At 51.1% G+C, this 19,743-nt stretch overlaps 1 protein-coding gene across 5 annotated transcripts in view; it reads left to right on the top strand.

The window, feature by feature from the left end:
- The first annotated feature begins 2,484 nt into the window (after positions 1 to 2,484).
- Positions 2,485 to 19,743, top strand: part of LOC144940644 (uncharacterized) — a 43,934-nt gene continuing 26,675 nt past the window's right edge. For 2 of the 5 annotated variants that reach the window (XR_013639150.1, XM_078866910.1), the window contains exons 1-3: positions 2,485 to 3,478; positions 8,823 to 9,047; positions 11,114 to 11,272. Coding sequence is in view for 4 of the 5 variants with exons in the window: in XM_078866910.1 (XP_078723036.1) it covers positions 2,765 to 3,478; positions 8,823 to 9,047; positions 11,114 to 11,272 (1,098 nt within the window). In the remaining variant the exon portion in view is untranslated. The remainder of the gene's footprint in view (positions 3,479 to 8,822; positions 9,048 to 11,113; positions 11,273 to 19,743) is intronic. The other 3 variants (XM_078866907.1, XM_078866909.1, XM_078866908.1) reach the window with 3 other exon arrangements.

Below are 19,743 nucleotides of genomic sequence, written 5' to 3'. Positions count from 1 at the left end.
GTAGCCAACCCGTGCAAATCGGATGTGCGGAGGAAGGACAGCAAATTGGGTGCCACGGTGGCTAGGAGATGTTAACTACCTCACCTGAGTTTAACACGTAGGCTTTCGCGGCCAATATTATTCATAATCAACGTTTTTGGGTTTAGATCGCGTTATTTATAAATGTGTCGTAACCCTCCACCACCCGACACGGCCAATCAGCAAAAAAGTGTCACGTTGACAAAAGACAAATAGTTCACTGCTTTAGCCGACCGGTGTATTGAAGCGTGAAACCACAACATTTACAATTTGAGTACGACGTTTCGCTGGTAATTGCATCCAGCATCATCGGGCAATTCGCCAGAATGGTGAGGCTCTGCTGTGTCTCCCGTTCTTATATAGAGCAGCAGCAGGGTGACGTCATCACCTGGTATGCAGGAGGTCGTGGATTCGATCCTGGCGCCTGCTGCTGCTGTATATTTGGAGTTTCGCGTGTCTCACTCTCTCTCATCATCACCACGGTGGCTAGGAGATGTTAACTACCTCGCCTGGTATACAGGTGGTCGTGGGTCCGATCACGACCCTGGCGCCTGCTGTATATTTAGAAACATGCGTTTAAGAGTATTTGGCTGCTATAAACGTCCACATAAGACACTTCGTGGCTAGGTCGCTTCTGAAAAAGAGCTATATACAGTAGCTCAGTTGACCTTATCTGGTAAAATAAAAAGTAGTTAACAAAACACTAAAATAAGTGTTAAAGCAATGAGTTTTCCAGTCTCATATGGAGAGCTCACTCGAGCTGACTGACAACCTTTGATTGCAGCCTTCCAGATTTGGTCGTGGGTTTCAAGGCCAGATTTCTGTCTCCTAAGGAATTTTTTGTTTTGCTCACAACCGTCGGTTGTGTACCAAGGATGGTTTGAGGGGGTGTCTGAGGAGGTTCTCGACGAGGTACAAAGTCTTGAAAGGGTGAGATAATTCGCAGAAGTAGATGAGGTGTAATTGTAATGTTTATCTCCGCCAAATTCCCCTTATCTCCCTCCCCTCACCCCCCTCTTTATCGCTCTCCATTTCATCTTTCTCGTGGTCTTCCCACGTAGATGCCTCCACTCATCTCCTTCACTGTCTCTCCACTTTCCTCCCTTAAAGGAGGAGATTATGGGATTGAAAACGATGGCGCTCCTGTGTGAAATCCTGTTTTTCTGTTTCGTTTGTTGTCCTTTTCCCGCACCTCTGATGAGCATGGTTGACTACGTAGGGTGCAAAAGAAGTTTAACATACATACATCTCACCTACCTCCAAGTCTACCACCCCTCATCCATCTCCCTCCACATCTCTGTACTCACCTTTCACCCCTCGTCTCAAATGTAAACACGCGCTTGTGTCTACCTCCACAAATGTCTTCCATCCTCTCTGTTATCTCCCACTCCCTACCCCAAGTCTATCTTCCCCTCCCTACCCCGCCCTGAATAATCTTCCACATTTATCTCCCACCTCCCCATGCATCTCTTATCTCTCCAATCCGCAACCCCCCACTCTCCCCTCCTAACAGTCGTATCCTTCGGGAATCTCTTACCACCCCTCCCCTCTATCCCCCCTCCCCTCTATCCCCCCTCCCCTTTATCCCCCCTCCCCTCTATCCCCCCCTCCCCTCTATCCCCCCTCCCCTCTATCCCCCCTCCCCTCTATCCTCCCCTCCCCTCTATCCCCCCTCCCCTCTATTCCCCCCCTCCCCTCTATCCCCCCTCCCCTCTATCCCCCCTCCCCTCTATCCCCCCTCCCCTCTATCCCCCCCCCTCCCCTCTATCCCCCCTCCCCTCTATCCCCCCCTCCCCTCTGTGTTTCGCACCTCCTCCTTCCTGAATCTCCCCCCCTCCACCCACCCACCGGTCCTCTGCCTCCCCCATCTCAGCAGCAGCAGCAGCTTCATCTCATCCTCCCCCTGTATCACTCGCCTCGCCCTCCATCCCCCGGATCCTACTCCCCCCTCGCCTCCCTCCATCCCTCCCCCCGTCTCTCCCAGCAGCAGAAGCACCACAATCCCCCCTCTATCTTCCACCTCCTGCTCCCCTCTCCATCACCTCCCCCTCCCCCTTGTTTCGCCAACCTCCTCCGTCTTACCCCCCCCCTCCTCCTCCAATCTGTAATTCTTCGTCTCCCACGACCCTCCTTCCTCACAGCAGCCGCCGTAGCAGCACCTCAGTATCTCCCACCGCCTCGCTCCATCTCCAATCTCATCTTTATCTCCCACCTCTTCCTCCCCTCTCCCAATCGCCCAATCTCCCCTTCCTTGCATCTCCCACCCGCTTCGTCACACACACCCCTCCCTCCCTCCCCTCCATCCCTCCCCTCCCTTCCTCCCGGCATCAGCAGCCGCTACGGCTGCGTGCCTCCTATCTCCCTCCTCATCCTTTCCTGCGTCTCCCACCTCCTCTCGATCTCCCATCTCCCCCCACCCCCCTGCATCTCCCACCCCACCCACACTCGGCCCCCTCCCCCCATCTCCCTCCCCCCTCCCCCCTTCTCCCTCCCCGCAGCCTCCGCCGCGGCTCCGCGCCCCAAACAAAGGCGACATCGGCGACTCGCGGCGCGGCCGCGCCCATCAGGGATGCCGCTGCTGCTGCTGCTACCATCATCACCATCACAAACATCCTCCACATCCCCCATCACCACCACCGCTATCACCAGCAAGAGCATCACCAGCACCACCACCACCGCCATCATCACCATCACCCCATCCTCCTCCAGCCCCCTCCCGCGCCATTGAGAACCGCTGCTCGGCGCCATGGAACCTGGAGGAGGAGGAGGTGGTGCAGGAGGAGGAGGAGGAGCGGCGACCCAGGGCGAGAGGAGGAGAGGTCAACCCCGAGCGCCATCCCCGGCGAGACCTCGCGAGGCGCCCGGCTCCAGGCAGCCGAATCAGAAGCCGTCACTGCCCCCGAAGCCATCGCTGCGCGCCGCCGGTTCGGGAGACAATTCGTCCCGCCGAGCTGCGCGCGCTACCCCGGGACTGCTCATCCTCTCCTCCAAGCCGAGGACGACGGCGGCGGCGACGTCGGCGGTGGTGGTGGGATCGCGAGGGGGTCCAGGGGTCGGGGTGCAGTCAGGCGTGTCCGCGAGGGGGTCCGCTGCACCGCCTCGCACCCCCTCGCACACGGAAAGCAGCAATTCGGATCTGTCCGACTGCGCGTCTGAGCCCCTGTCGGGTCCCGAGGAGGAGGATGACGACGACGACGACGCGGGGGGCAACTCCAGCGACGACGGCGGCGGCGGCGGTGGCGGGATGGGACCCCCTAGAGGGGGTGGCCACGTGCGGGGACCCCTGTCCGCCCTCCCCGTCGGGGGGCGCAAGGTCCCCGTGGGCACGGCGGGGTGCGTTGCCCGGGGGGGCGCCGCGCGAGGAGAGAGCCCCCAGGGCCTCGTGTCCGTGGAGACGATGGAGCGGCAGGACCTGATGAGGGAGGCGGAGGAGCTGCGCTCAGAGAACGCCTACCTCAAGGTGTGCGGGGCGGGGCGGGGGGGGGCACCCGAACCAGATGACGGGCAGCCGAACCAGATGACGGACAACCAGACCAGATGACGGGCAGCCGAACCAGATGACGGACAACCAGACCAGATGACGGGCAGCCAGACCAGATGACGGGCACCCACACCAGATGACGGGCACCCGAACCAGATGACGGGCACCCGAACCAGATGACGGGCACTCGAACCAGATGACGGGCAGCCAGACCAGATGACGGGCACCCAAACCAGATGACGGGCAAACAGATAGTTGAACGGAGGGGGCGCCGCGGTGGATAGGAGATGGTATCTCCTCTCGCCCGGTATGCAAGGAGTTCGTGGGTTCGATCCCGACCCAGACGCCTGCTGCTGTATATTTGGAGTTTGCGTGTCTCTCTCTCCCCCTGTGGTCGCGTGGATTTTCTCCGGGTCCTCTGGGGTTTCCCTCCACATCTTAGAGTGAACATCGTTGAGCCATCATTTGTGGGCAGGTCGCTTCTGAAAAAGAGCTATTATATAGCTCAGTGGGCCTTACCTGGTAAAATAAAAAATAAATGCTTCGTTTAATAGTTTATAGGATAGACGAGCAAGAGAACTGCTATAAGAACCTATTTGTAACCTATGGACGTCGACCAGATGTATCGTAATCTCGTCGACCAAATGTAGAGCCATGTAACGGACCAGATATGAGATCAGATCGATAATCGGATATACAGTATCGTACAGATAACCAAATATACACGGGCGACCGGAGAGACGAACAGATAAGCAGATGAATGACCGGATATATGATCCTCGAGAGAGATGACCATATGTATGATCAGATAGATAACCATATTTAATGATCTACAGATAACGAGATATACACGTGGGCGATTGGATGGGCATTAAAGAAGACGGCCTGAGAGCAATTGGATTACCGACCGGACACACGAGCAGATAATGAAATGATTTGGCGATGCTGCTGCTGCTGACAGTACTGTAGTGCACAATCACGTATAATAGAAACGAAACCTCAACACATTCGTCAATAACACCGGGGGGCGGGGGGGCTTAAAAGGATATAAACTGTAATCGACGACGTTTCGGGCAATGACCCTTCTTCACCGCACGTAGGTCACAGAAGTAGCGATCAGTGACCAGATGGAGGATTTGATATAGGAGCCTTTATATGCCCAGACGGACGAGGCAATGCACACAATTAAACAGAGAGACAGGTGGTTGACGAGATGGACGAATGGTTATACGACCAGATGGGCAACCGTGTCGATTTCCCCAGCCATACAAAGACAACGTTTCTCCGTATAGCCTTTACCGGACTTGGTGGCAAGTGCTGTTTGCGAGCACCTATGAAGGCCGGCACAGCACACGGACACATCCCACACACACACAGAGCCCTACAGCGATACGCATATCCGTGCGCACACAGCCACGTCAACGGATATTATCACTCGAGCCCGCGGGCCCTGCGGACAGACAGCCGAGCAGTCCATTAGCATAATAGTGTAACCCAGCATATGCAGTGCATGCCAAAATAAAACACTCTCTCTTCTGTGAGTGACTGCGGCAATGAACATGGACCACAGAACTTCACATTGCCACAAATGTGAATGAATTAATGCCGTGGGTGAGCTGAGTGGTTGGGTGGATGGGTTGAGTGAGTGAGTGCAGGAGTGAGTATGTGGATGACTGCCTGAATGGGTTGGGGGGTGAGCGTTATCTGCAATTCGTCAATTCTCGGACAAAGCGACCGATTGGGCTACATCACTTTGAATCTCTCATAGCTTGCTTCTCATTGGCTGTACGAAATCATCATCACAACCAACTATGCAGCACGAGTCCATATGCACGCACTGATAGTCACGCACACAGGCTTAGAGAAAAATTTTTTTTGTAATATTTCGGGGAAAGTCTCGAGCCTTTTCTTTTCAGAGGAAGGTCCTGTCTGTTTTTTTGCAGTGGGGGTCGATGGTGCTGCTGTGTGGAAACCCCAATTGAGTAAATTGTAGGGTGATTTTTGAACACTCTGTATGTTTGGCCAATGCCAGTCACGTATGTTTATATTCTTAGGTTTTTTTCGGTAAAGTTACGGAGGTAAAAAATTTAAATTGATAAAAGTAAAATAAAAATAAAAATCACGACGTTTCGGAGGCAACACAAGCTTCCGTCTTCAGGTGGAACCGTCACAGCACGATAGCTGTATCAAGTGAGATAAATTCCAAGAAAACAGTCCTTGTTTATCTATCGTGCTGTGACGGTTCCACCTGAAGACGGAAGCTTGTGTTGCCTCCGAAATGTCGTGATTTTTATTTTATTTTTATTTTACTTTTATTAATTTAAATTTTTTACCTACGTGACTTTACCGAAAAAACCTAAGAATATGAATCCTTGCAGTCACGAAAGCTTCAAATCTAGAATCACGTAGGTTTGTTCGTGTGTGTTTAACTTTGGGAGAAAATCAATGTACCCAGAGGAGAACCCAGAGGAAAACCCCATGCACAACAGGGTGGTGGTGGGGGGGGACATACAAACTAGACAGAAATATAGGTGCAACGGTGGGCGAGATGATAACTACCTCGCGTTGGTGTACGGTGATTTTTCTGCAATATGTTGCTGTCTTTTCTTGGATTTTCTGTTTGAACATAGTCACTATAAGATGTATTCTTGTTCATGTTTTTGTTTTTTGTTTGTTGCGGTTGCACCCGATTCAAGAGCCGAATGGCTCACAGGGCTATACCTCATAAATGAACTTGAAACTTGTATGTTATACAGGAGGTTGTGGGTTCGATCTCAACCCTGACGCCTGTATTTTTGGAGTTTGCATGTCTCTCTCACCGTGATCGCGTGGATTTTTCTTTGGGTCCTCCGGTTTTTCCCCCTCCACATTTAGAATGCACATCACGCGGCTTCGAGTATTTGACTGCTATACATTTCTACGTGATAAGCCCCCTTCGTTGAGCCCATCATTTGTGGCCAGGTCGCTTCTAAAACCGAGTTATATAGTTCTAGATTTGAAGCTTTCGTGACTGCAAGGATTCATATTCTTAGGTTTTTTCGGTAAAGTCCCGTAGGGGACGGTTCCACCTGAAGACGGAAGCTTGTGTTGCCTCCGAAACGTCGTGATTTTTATTTTACTTTTTTAATTTTAATTTTTTACCTACGTGACTTTACCGAAAAAACCTAAGAATAAATTGAAAGTTTGCATGAGTCGGGAATGGAACCCAGGCCCGTCTTGTTGCGAGGCATGAGCGGTTATCACTGCGCTGCTGCCCCCAGTTCATGAAGTCCATTAACAACAAAAAAGAGCTGACCACACAGAACACAGCGTTGCGGACATACAGCCACTCAACAATGCATACAGCCAAAGAGTCAAATAGCCAGACAGATACACAGCCCAGCACAGAAACCTGTAATTAATACGACTCCCAGCCATGCAGACACGCAGCTTTACAGACAATTAACAAAAGACAACTACACGCAGCGTTGTAGACATGTATTCAATTAACAATCATGATAGCCACACAGACAGGGCCTTTACAGATAGGACAGGCACGCATTGAGTGAACCATGCAGTTAGCCACGCACATAAAGACAAATATCCCCTGTATAGCCTGCAAGGATTTTTGGGGCAAGGGCTGTGAGCAAGCACGGGGCGTTGGTGACCAGCAACGCGCTCGGCCGCCTTTGTCTCCGCAGTGACGATGTTTACACATCGCACCAGGTATTCATTTGAGGCTGAGTCGACCTGGGGGGAAACCCATGACCGGTTCAGATAATCGTCGCCGGTGTTGGCCGTGAGTAGGAATCGAACATGGGCCCCGCTGGGTTAGTAGTGCAGCGCGCTAGCCACTGCACTACCGCTCCCCACGACAGCTGTACAGATACACAGCCAATGAATGCAGACACGACACCCGGGTAGACGGATATCTACACAGACCGAATGATAGCCGCACACGCACACGGCGGGATTACAGACGGACACGCAGACCGTTACCGAGCGAAATAGCTGCACAAATTCAGCGATACAGATCGCGATGAGCACGTAGCCTCGCAGCGAGAGAGCCGTGAATTTAATGAACCTTGAGTACAGCCACGTAGACTTAACACGTACAGACGCACAGCTTTGCAGGCAGATTGACGGGCAGAGAGTTAACAATGGATACCGCTCGCAACAACAACTGGCTTGATACCAGGCTCATGTCTCCACTCGTCCATGTGTCTGGCATCTTGGTAGACAATTGTCTGGCTTTTAAGACCGGTCATTACATGCTAAATCCCTCCTAATCCACACTTCGCCCCTACACTCACCCTTCCTCGAACCTCACCCTCCATTCACGCACCTAATCCTTTTTCCATAATTCTCCCCTCACCCACAGACACCTACTCACTCTGCCCCTCACCCTCTCCTCAACCCATGTACCGCTTTCCCTCCATGGATTGCCCTTCGCCTTATTCACTTATCCATGTTATCACTCACCTGCTCACCCATCACCACGCTCAACTTCCCCAATTTCAATTGGGCAGCTGAAACCTGGATTCGAACCCAGAATCTCAGCAGCGTCGGCTCTTGGCCTCTGAACCGCCGGGTTACTTTTCCCCCAAACTCTCGACTCTCCTCCCTAACCACACTCCTCCCCCTCCTCTGCAGCTATGAAGTGTCCTGGTTTTCCTGTGGTTTCACAAAATGTCGGTGCCCCCTTCCCCCCCCTTCCTCGTTTGAAAACTGGGATTTCGTCTCCGGCTTTAACATTTTTGGCCACGTGCTCGACTCGTGATGACGCGGGCAAACGGCCGAGGCTACCTGAGTAGGTGGGCGGGGCTGACAGCGGAGTGGGCGGGGCCTGCGAGCGGTGGATGGCTAAGTGGGCGTGGTTATGAGAAAGTGGGTTGGGCTTCATCTTCTTGGTTCTTTCGTAAAGTCACGTAGAAGGAAAATAATAAAATAATTCTCACGACGTTTCGGCCACAACGCAAGCAGCCGTCTTCAGGTGGAGAACAGGTCTGTCGAGAAGGCAGAGTCTCCACCTGAAGACGGCTGCTTGCGTTGTGGCCGAAACGTCGTGAGAATTATTTAATGTTTTATTTTTATTATTTTATTATTTCCCTTCTACGTGACTTTACCGAAAGAACCAAGAAGATGAATCCCTGCAGTCACGAAAGCTTTAAATCGAAATTTAAGTGGGTTGGGCTTAAGGGAAGGGAGGAGGGGGGGCTGCCAGCCTTACCGTGCGTCTCGCTTGAGCCTCCCAGGCTCGTGACAGCTTCGTCGGAGAGTGCGTGCGAGCAAATAACTCTGAATTGCTCCCCTCTCCTCCTGCTCCCCCTGCGCTGTGCGTCAGGACGAGATGGAGGAGATGAAGGCGGAGATGGAGGAGATGCGCGACTCGTACCTGGAGGAGGATGTGCAGGCCCTGCAGGAGCTGCGTCGCGAGCTCGACCGCACCAACAAGAGCGTGCGCATCCTGCAGTACCGCCTGCGCAAGGCCGAGCGCAAGGGCATGAAGGCGGCGCAGGGCGGCCACCTGGACGGGGAGCTGGTGCGGGCCATGGAGCAGGACCTCAAGGTGGGCACGGCGTGAACCGGGCGCGGCTCACGACGGCGCTGGTGGCGGCACCTGGCAGTGGACCCGGTGCCTGGAGCGTGCGATTGAAACGGAACTTGGAGCGACTCGCACGACGCTGTAGCGACCGATGAGATGAATTGACCCTCTTCTTGGTTCTTTCGGTAAAGTCGCGTAGAATGGAAGTAATAATAAAATTATGAAAATAAAACATAATAAAATACAATTCTCACGACGTTTCGGCCACAACGCAAGCAGCCGTCCTCAGGTGGAGAACAGGTCTGTCGAGAAGACGGCTGCTTGCGTTGTGGCCGAAACGTCGTGAGAATTGTATTTTATTATGTTTTATTTTTATTATTTTATTATTTCCATTCTACGTGACTTTACCGAAAGACCCAAGAAGATGAATCTCTGCAGTCACGAAAGCTTTAAATCGAAAATTAATTGACCCGTCGATCGCTTGCCAATGAATCGACGCAGTGGTTAACCCTCCATGAATCGATACTCTCACATGCCTGTTGGATGGACTATGAGCAGAATCGTTACAATAGATACCTCGATTCAGGTTCCGCAAGACCAAATATGGGCAGAGACATGCCCCTACTACAGTCAACACTACATCTACATTCTTCCATATATGAACAGATCGATGATTTTGTCGGGTGTCCGATTTTGTTGTATTGCAGTGCCCCACCTTTACGCGGACGCCAACAACTCCAATGACTCCAACCGTTGATAATTGTTCTTTTACCCTTCTATCTGGCAACAAAACTGACACCTTTTTTACAAGGAGTCATGTTTGCATAGACCACAATACCTGCAGTCATAATGTAAACAAAAAACATAACTCTGATAATGTATGCACCGTCCTTGAAGTTGATTGGTCCACACCCAAGACAGCTTTCCTTAGAGCCTAGTAAGCATTTACACCATTGGTAAATGCTTACCCCGAGCTCTCATACTCTGATGGTGCATTGTCTTTGAGTTGTGTGCCTTTTGGCGTCATCTGGTCCAACACCATGTGAGACTAGGCTCTGAGGAAAGCTGTCTCAGGTGTGGACCAATCAACTTCAAGGACAGTGCATACATTATCAGAGTTGTGTTTTTTTGTTTGCATTACGACTGCAGGTATTGTGGTCAATTGCCAGATAAAAGGGTAAAAAAACAATTATCATTTTTTATTCTGGAAAATGAGACTCCAACCGTTGTTGTCCTGATGCTGACCCGACGAGAACTGGGGTCACTCGGCACATTCGCCAATACCACTGCGGACGTGGTTGTCGGCCACACACCTCCGCACGTGCCGTGCCGGCCTTCTTCGGTGCTCGCTAATGGCGCTTGCCCCAACAGTCCATCAAGACGATATGGGGGACCTTTGAGTGCGTTCTGTGCGTAGGTGCGGAGCGGTGGTGTAGCGGTTAGCGCACCGCGCTACGAACCTGAGGACCCGAGTTCGATTCCCGCTCGTGGTCAACACCAGTGACGATTATCTGAACCAGTCCTGAGGCTCCCCTAGGTCGACTCAGTCTCAAATTACTACCTGGTCCTGTGTGTAATTACACTGGTCAACAAAAATTTTTTTTTTTTATCTGGCCTGGACTTTTGCAGCTGTTCTAGACTAATTTCAGGGTGCTGATTCCAAATCTGATCTCAGATTTGCTCTATCACATCATTTTTATGCTATCGGCATACCCCATTTTCATTGATTTTACCCGAAATCAACTCCGTCACTTATGATTGCAAGTTGTTGCGAGTCAGTGACTGCTTTAGTGTTAAAATATGGTGCTGTATTTTTAGGATAGTGTGTTTATAATATCATTTTATGTAGATATCCACATTTATTTAATATTTTTCTTCTGCCAGATTTGGAATCAGCACCCCAAAATTACCTTATAACCGTTGGAATACCTTATGCCAGAAAAAGTGTGTTGACCAGTGTAATCCCCACTGGGTCGTAGTGCTGGCCACCCACCCTCCGTGTGCCGCGCCGGCCTTGATGGGTGCCGCTCGCTCGCAGCACTTGCCCCAACAGTCCGTTAAGGTTACACGGGGGATCTTTGTCTTTGCAGGTGGCCAAGGACGTGTCGGTGCGTCTGCACCGCGAGCTGGAGAGCGTGGAGGAGCGGCGCGCGCGCCTCGACGAGGAGAACGACGCGCTGCGCGAACGGCTCGTCGAGCTGGACACGGCCAGACAGGCGCTCGCCAACGAGGTGGAGCGCACTCGCGAGGTCAGGGGTCAGGGTTGGGGGGGGGGGTGGGGGTCACCGTTACGGGTTGAGGTTAGGGGTGAGGGAAAGGGGGGGTCGCGACACAGAGAGACACGCGCTCTCTAACGAGGTAGAGCGCACTCGCGAGGTCAGGGTTGGGGTGGGGGTCACCGTTACGGGTCGGGGTTAGGGGTGAGGGAATGGGGGGGTCGACACGGAGAGACACGCGCTCGCTAACGAGGTGGAGCGCACTCGCGAGGTCAGGGGTCAGGGTTGGGGGGGGTCACCGTTACAGGTCGGGGTTAGGGGTGAGGGAAAGGGGGGGTCGACACGGAGAGACACGTACTCGCTAATGTGGTGGGCCATGCCTGTGGAGTCGGGCACTACCACATACACATTGAATTAGTGGTTAAGGTCAAAGTTAATGGTCGGAGTTAGGGGTTAGAGTTAGGCGTAAAGGAAAGGGGTACAGATAGGAGTACGGTCATGGATAGGGCTGGGGGAACGGCAGGGATAGGCGTGAGGGATAGGGGTCGCATTATGAGCCGTGGTAAGTGTAAGGGGATAGGGGTATGGGATAGTGGTTAGGGATAAATGGAAGATGTGGGAAACCTCCGGTTCCGGGAAGTGACCTCCTCTAAACTAAACCGCTTACATTTTGATTTAAAGCTTTCGTGACTGCAGGGATTCATCTTCTTGGTTCTTTCGGTAAAGTCACGTAGAATGGAAATAATAAAATGATAAAAATAAAACATAATAAAATAATTCTCACGACGTTTAGGCCACAACGCAAGCAGCCGTCCTCAGGTGGAGAGCAGGTCTGTCGAGTCTTCAGACGCTGTCTTTCCGACAGACCTGCTCTCCACCTGAGGACGGCTGCTTGCGTTGTGGCCGAAACGTCGTGAGAATTGTATTTTATTATGTTAAATTTTTATTATTTTATTATTTCCCTTCTACGTGACTTTACCGAAAGAACCAAGAAGATAAACTGCTTACTATATATATTTTTACCAAGTAAGGCCCACTGAGCTACATAGCTCTTTTTCAGAAGCGACCTGCCACAAATGGTCGCTCAACGGAATTGGTTTATCACGTGGACAATTCTAGCAGCCAAATACTCGACATGCATGGATGTTGATTCTAAACGCGGAGGGGAAAAGCGGAGGACCCGGAGAAAAATCCACGCCACCCCGAGGAGAGAGAGAGAGATAGGCACGCAAACTCCAAATATGCAGCAGGCGTCAGGGCAGAGGTCGCAAACGGGTTTTGATTCCTTACCCGTACCCGTACCCGGCCGCACCAGGGTCGCAAATGGGTACCCGTACCCGTACCCAGCCGGGTACGGGTACCCGTTCCCTACCCGTACCCTACCCGAAATGAGTGACAAACGGTGACTCACCAGTGACTCACGACCTACCCGTACCCGGCCGCACCAGGGTCGCAAACGGGTACCCGTACCCGTACCCGGCCGGGTACGGGTAGCCGGGTATCGGGTAGGGTACGGGTATTGGGTACCCGGTTGCGACCTCTGCGTCAGGGTCTGGATCGAACCGACGACCGCCTGCGTGCCAGACGAGAGGTAGTTGACATCTCCTAGCCACCGTGGCACATGGTGTGTGTGTTCGTGAGTCTTTGTGGTGAGCTTTGGCGCAGTGGTTAGAACACTGCCCTCACGAATCCGACGACGCCGGATTTCATTCTCGACCGGTTCCTGGGCCCTCCACTAGGTCGACTCAGCCTAAAATGAGTGTGTACCTCCTGCGATGTGTCAAACATCGACATCGGGGTGACAAATGCGGCCGAGCGTGACAGTTCTGGCCACAACCACCACCTCGTGCGCCATGCTGTGCCGGCTTTCATAAGTGCTTGCCTAAGAGCACTTGCCCCAACGTCGTACTTGGCCTACACGGGGGATCTTTGTCTTTTGTATGAATGTGTACTGCGTCGTGTATATGAATACAATGGCAATCGTAGAGGATTTTGCCCACATCTTACAGGCTTTAGCATCACACTCAATGGAAGGCAACCTACTTTGTTTACCAATTATGGGAATCGTAGATTTTCAGATGTTCAGCATGCGTTCAGCTGAGGATGCTGTCAGAGTGAAACCCGCGCAACTTGCTCACTGTCATTTTTGGGGAACCAAATTGTGACCGTGTTGGTTTTGGGATGTTTCTAGTTGGAAGCAGATTGCAGTATTCATCGCTATGTCTATCCTACAGTTGAGCTCTCTTAGTCCTTCTGTAAAATCATTGTAATTGAACACACCTCAGTCACTCATGCAGATTATTAGTTGAGAATGTAGCCCTCCGTAATACGATTCTCTTTTTAAATCCTTTATATTAAGTTCACTTGCTTGCTTGCTTACGACCGTGCAAATCTTTTGGTCGTTTTTTAACCCACTTCCCGTGATCCAATCGAGCTGACATTTTGCACACAGACTCGTTGTGCGTGACAATGTATTTTCCTGAAAATTTTACACTTTTTAGGAAAAAATTAATTATATTTAATTACCAATTGCTTAATGGTGGCAGCCATTCATCTGACCCATAGGTGGCAGCCATCTCAAGCCAGATGACGAGAGGAATCTAGCCGCCACGCATATAAAGGATTTATAGTGAAAAACTTTGTTTTTACGGGTTAATTTTTTTTCTGTCCGACCATTCCCACCCTCCCCAATTGTGTTCCAAATGCTCTGGTTGTGCATCATGTCACGAGACGAAGGAGATTACGTTCGGAGCTCTGTGCGGCGAGCAGTGTACCACCCTGTGGCAGAGAACGGTGCCGGAAATCTAACCCCGAATAACACATTCCTGCTGCGGAGGAAGCTGGTAGGAACGTTGGGTTGCTCGGTCAATGGCCAGGGTCAACGGCGGCGTGGTGTATTCCGCAAATATGCCCGACTGTGAGGGCGGGCACAAGCCGGCGTGAGTAGGTTAAACGTTGAGTTTTATAAGGGCACCACGGGGTGACCAGCCCCTCCCCACCCAGCCCCACCCCACCCAGCCCCACCCCACCCAGCCCCTCCCCATCCTCCCCTCCCAGTCCCTCCCCACCCTCCCCACCCAGCCCCTCCCCACCCAGTCCTTCCCCACCCTCCCCACCCAGTCCCTCCCCACCCTCCACACCCAGCCCCTCCACACCCTCCCCACCCTACCCTCCCCACCCAGCCCCTCCATGCACGATGGACGAACGGACGGACACAATAATCCCCTGTGGGCTGGTGTAACCAGGAGGTTCCTACCAGTGTTACGCAAGTCACTGTATTTCTCTCTCCCCCGTCTACACCTTGGGGCACAACTTCTATGCCCAGCCAACAGTGTTCATTGCATGTCAATCAAAGCGAGTTTTTTTTTTCCAACTCTCGGAGCTGGAATTTATCCAAAGTGGAAAATCCAATTTGAATGTCATTAGGTTTTTTTGTGTGCGTGTGTGTGTGTGCAGTGACTGGGTTGAGACCATCAACTTACTAGAGTCTGCGGGGCCTAGAATCCCCCTGGGGTCTCTATGTAAGTTTGTGGGCATCTATTTGCAAGTCTTTTGGCCCCTGTAACGAGACTGCGGGTTTGTAGGTACGGCACGTGGGCATCTGCGTAATTCAATAGGTCTCGGTGTTAGTTTAAGACCTTATTCTTAGGTTTTTTTCGGTAAAGTCACGTAGGTAAAATTTTTTTAAAGTAAAATAAAAATAATACAGCTATCGTGCTGTGACGGTTCCACCTGAAGACGGAGGCTTGTGTTGCCTCCGAAACGTCGTGATTTTTATTTAATTTTTATTTTACTTTTATTAATTTTACTTTTTTTTTACCTACGTGACTTTACCGAAAAAACCTAAGAATATGAATCCTTGCAGTCACGAAAGCTTCAAATCTAGAAAGTTTAGACCTCTTTTTTTAATAACTCGTGAATGGGCTGCGCACCGTCGACTCCACTGCACCTGAGGGTTTGACTTGCGGGCGACAGGATCCTGGATTCAAACCAGAGGTCGCAACCTGGTACCCGATACCCGTACCCTACCCGATACCCGGCTACCCATACCCGGCCAGGTACGGGTAGCCATTTGCGACCCTGGTGCGGCCGGGTACGGGTACGGGTAGGCCGTGAGTCACTGGTGAGTCACCGTTTGTCACTCATTTCCCAACGTCTTGTCTCTTGTCACAATTCAAGTTCCTAGAATCAACCCACCCGCGTCTGCAACATGGCTTCATCCCAGAGGTCGCAATCGGGTACCCGTACCCTACCCGATACCCGGCCGGGTACGGGTACCCGTTTGCGACCCTGGTGCGGCCGGGTACGGGTAAGGAATCAAAACCCATTTGCGACCTCTGATTCAAACTCAGGGTCCCGGCAAATGGTGGCTCGTATGTTGAACGTCTTTCGCACCGTACTTAGCCAACTGTGCTAATCAGAGGTGCCGGGGAAAGGACACGCTAAACACACAAAAACGCAGTTAAACCAAATGATTTCGATTTAAAGCTTTCGTGACTGCAGGGATTCATCTTCTTGGTTCTTTCGGTAAAGTCACGTAGAAGTAATAAAATAATAAAAATAAAACATAATAAAATAAAATAATTATTTTATTTTATTAAGTTTTTAAATAAAAATAAAACAATAAAATAAAATAATTATTTTATTTTACTATGTTTTCTTTTTATTATTTTATTACTTCCCTTCTACGTGACTTTACCGAAAGAACCAAGAAGATAAACCAAATGAGTTTTCAATCCCAGATTTAAAAGTGCATAGCTCCAGCGGTTTCCTAATGTCGGATGGAAGAGCGTTGCAGACGGCCGTCGAAGCGCATCTAAAAGCGCGCGATGCAGCTGGGGGCGGCCGTCTTTGTTCGATAGCTCCGGTGTTTCTCTGACCCACTGTGCCACCCGGCCACCTTCCGAACCAGCACTTGAGTGCGTTTCCGTTGATCTACGACTGAGCAGCAACCACGCCTTGTGACGGTCTTCAACGTGGCCGATCTAAATCGCCCACTCGGACGATGATGTGGAACGCAGTTGCCAAATCCATCCCTCCCTCCCTCTCTCTCTCTCCGCCTCGTGCACTTGTCCACGTCGCTCCGGTCCGCAAGTCGCCCTCCTCCTCGTTGGCTTCCCACTCATTCTAGGAACAACTGCAAGATTGGCATTGCTGGTTCCTAAAATCCCGCATGGTCTCTCACATGCCTCGGCCCCCCACCCCCTGGCCACCAGCCCCCACCTTACGCATATTCCCCCACCACCACCCCACCCTTCCTCTGCTTATCTCACCAATACTGCCCTTGTCATGCCCAGCATTCCAGCAGCCAAGTCCTTCAAATCCTTCAAATCACACCCCCTCTGCCCCCCCCACGTCGCCCACCCCCCCACGTCCCCCCGCCCCACGTCCCCCCTCCATTTAAACTCTCCCTCTTGTAAATTTCGATTTAAAGCTTTCTGTGACTGCAGGGATTAATCTTCTTGGTTCTTTCGGTAAAGTCACGTAGAAGGGAAGCAAGACCTGGTCTTCACCTGAGGACGGCTGCTTGCGTTGTGGCCGAAACGTCGTGATAATTATTTTATTATGTTTTATTTTTATTATTTTATTATTACTTCCCTTCTACGTGACTTTACCGAAAGAACCAAGAAGATTCTCCCTCTTGTAATTTTCACATTCGCTTCGCTGACTTAAAAAAAAAATCCATTGACCTACGGGTGCTCTACTTTATGAGCAATTGTTTAGGCGTTTCAGCCCTTTGTATGTATCCAACAGTGCTAATCGGAGGTGCGATTTGTCTTTGTCAAACCATTGGTGGGTGAAGGCATCCATGCTTCACCCGCCTGGTCAGTTCCAGGTCGGTGAATTTATAAGAGGAGTGGATGCCGCTCGCCGTTTGTCAGCCGCGTCTGGGTATTGGAACTCTGGGTCGACGGGGCAAGGTCGTCATTGTGAGCAGAAGAAATGAGTTGCATTTCATGAATCGATCCATCCGTCCATCCATCGCCTGCCATGTGCATTACATAGACGATGGAAAATGGATTGCCTACCTAGAGTGGTGTTGGGACTGGCATGGGCTGCTGACTAAATCCTTGGTTTGACTGCCAGGACAGCTGCTTTTGAAGGTCAATGTTAGTTTGTCGTGGTTGGTTTGGGTCGGGGTGCGGGAGCAAGTATCTGCCTGTTTATCGTTTAATCGTAATAACTGTGTTTTGTACGGTGTGTCTGGTTATTCGTTTTCTAGGGTTTTTATTTATTTATTCCGCATCTCTCGATCTTTGCTGGACGTCATCCTCAATGTGTGCGCATTTAGTCTGTAACTCTGAATGAAAGTCCTCGTCGCGCGCGTGCGTGTGTGCCTGCGTATGAATGTGTAGCGATTGTCTGAGTGTGTGACCCTGTGTGTGTGTGTGTGGGGAGTGGTGGTGTAGCGGTTAGCGCGCTGCACTACAAACCCGGCGACCCGGGTTAGATTCCAACTCGCGGCCAATACCAGCGACGAATATCTGGATCGGTCCTCGGCCTCCTCGAGGTCGACTCAGCCTCAAATGAATACCTGGTGCGGTGTGTAAATATCGGCACTAGAGAGACAAAGGCGGTCGGGCGTGGTGTTGGCCACCCACCTCCTCGGTGCCGTGCCGGCCTTCATAGGTGCTCGCTGACAGCACTTGCCCCAAGTCTGTTCAAGGCTATACGGGGGATCTTTGTCTTGTGTGTGTGAATGTGTGATATGCATGAACGTGTGCGTTCGTGTGTGTGCGTGTAGACCAACGCGTGCATGTGTGTGACCTTGTGTAAATGTGTGTGTGTGTGATTGTGTACGAGTGTGTGTGTGTGTGCATGTGTGAATCAATGGGGAGCATATTCTTAGGTTTTTTCGGTAAAGTCACGTAGGTAAAACATTAAAATTAATAAGTAAAATAAAATAAAAATCACGACGTTTCGGAGGCAACACGTCGTGATTTTTATTTTATTTTACTTTTATTAATTTTAATGCGACTTTACCGAAAAAAACCTAAGAATATGAATCCTTGCAGTCACGAAAGCTTCAAATCTAGAATCAATGGGGAGCAGTAGTGCAGTGGCTTGTCGCATTGCGCTACAAACCCGACGACCCGAGTTTGATCCTCGCTCACAGCCAACATCGCCAGCGACGATTCTATCTGGACTGGTCCTGGGCCTCCCCTCGGTCGGTCGACTCGGTCTGAAACTAGTTACGATGTGTAAACATCGCCACTGGGGAGACAAAGGCTGTCCGTGCGTGGTTCAGGCCACCCACCCTTTAACACGTGCCGTGCCAGCCTGCTCGCTATAACAGCACTTGCCCCAACAGTCCGCCGAGGCTACACGGGTTGATCATCGTCGTCTTTTGTTGCGTAGGAATTGTGTAGCCGGCTTGTCGGTGGCATTTATCGGCTCCTTAAATTACCACGTGTCCCAGCAACGGCCGGAGCGATCAAATGAACCGTAACTGATTTACGTTCATCGGGCAGACATTCGAAAGATGCGTCGCCCAGGATGCAGGGTCTGGGAGGAGGAGGGGGAGGTGGTCATGCGGTTAGTCCGTGGCAAGCAGCGGTGTCGCGGTTTCGTCGGCACACGTGGGGCCACCTGGGTTCGATTCGTGGTCCGTGAAGGTTGCGAGTGGCGTACACTCTGGCTGAACGATTTTGGGGGAAATATCTACGGTAATTGCGATGCTTCTGACAGATATTGCCATTGCGTATTTGATTCGCGATTACGTTTTTTGAAGTCACGCTTCGGTTCAATGTTCACCGTGTAATTGATTTTAAACGTGTGATGGAGCATTACCACATGATACCATCAAAATATGAACTGCTCTATATATTCTAATGCACGGCTGAAAAGTTAAAAGATATTAATTGCTTCCAACATGTACTTATTAAAATGTGTTAATTGAAATAGAACAATCAAACGTAGAACAATTGTTAGGTTAAATAAATAAAGTTATAATCATAAAACATTTTAACAATTCCAATAAGAAAATAGAAGGGACTTTTCAAATCGCAAAAAAATCGCAGCCTTTGCGATTTGCCAATCGCGTTCTTTCAAATTTCGATTTGAAATCGATTAATCGCTCAGCCGTACACGCACTGTACGTCTGAACCGGTACTGCACCTTCCCACCTTGGTCGGCTCGGCCTAAAAAGTAGTAGCGGACGTGGTGGTGGTGGCGGTGGTGGTGGTGGTGGTGGCGGTGGTGGGTTTGAAATACCGGCGCACGTGTCGTGTGCTCACAAACATCACTCGCCCCATCACCAGTCTGTACGTCTGTGTAGAGCTGCACGGGCTGGCTGGCGGGGGGGGGGGAGATGAATGGGGGTGGAGAGGGGGGCCTTTGTGTGTGGGGTGCACTGGTGGGATGGTGGTTAGCGCGATGTGGAACGCTACACGGGTGACCTTTGTCTTTGTGTGCGTGACCCTTTGTGTATGAAACGCGTCACTCTGCATGAATGTGCGCATGTGTGTGTGTATGAATGTGTGAGAGTGTGTGTATATGAATGT

Source organism: Lampetra fluviatilis, chromosome 23 (assembly GCF_964198595.1).
Source record: "Lampetra fluviatilis chromosome 23, kcLamFluv1.1, whole genome shotgun sequence".
NCBI lineage: Eukaryota > Metazoa > Chordata > Hyperoartia > Petromyzontiformes > Petromyzontidae > Lampetra > Lampetra fluviatilis.
The sequence above is the reverse complement of the archived record's forward strand: the minus strand, read 5'-3'. Positions and strand labels throughout refer to the sequence as shown.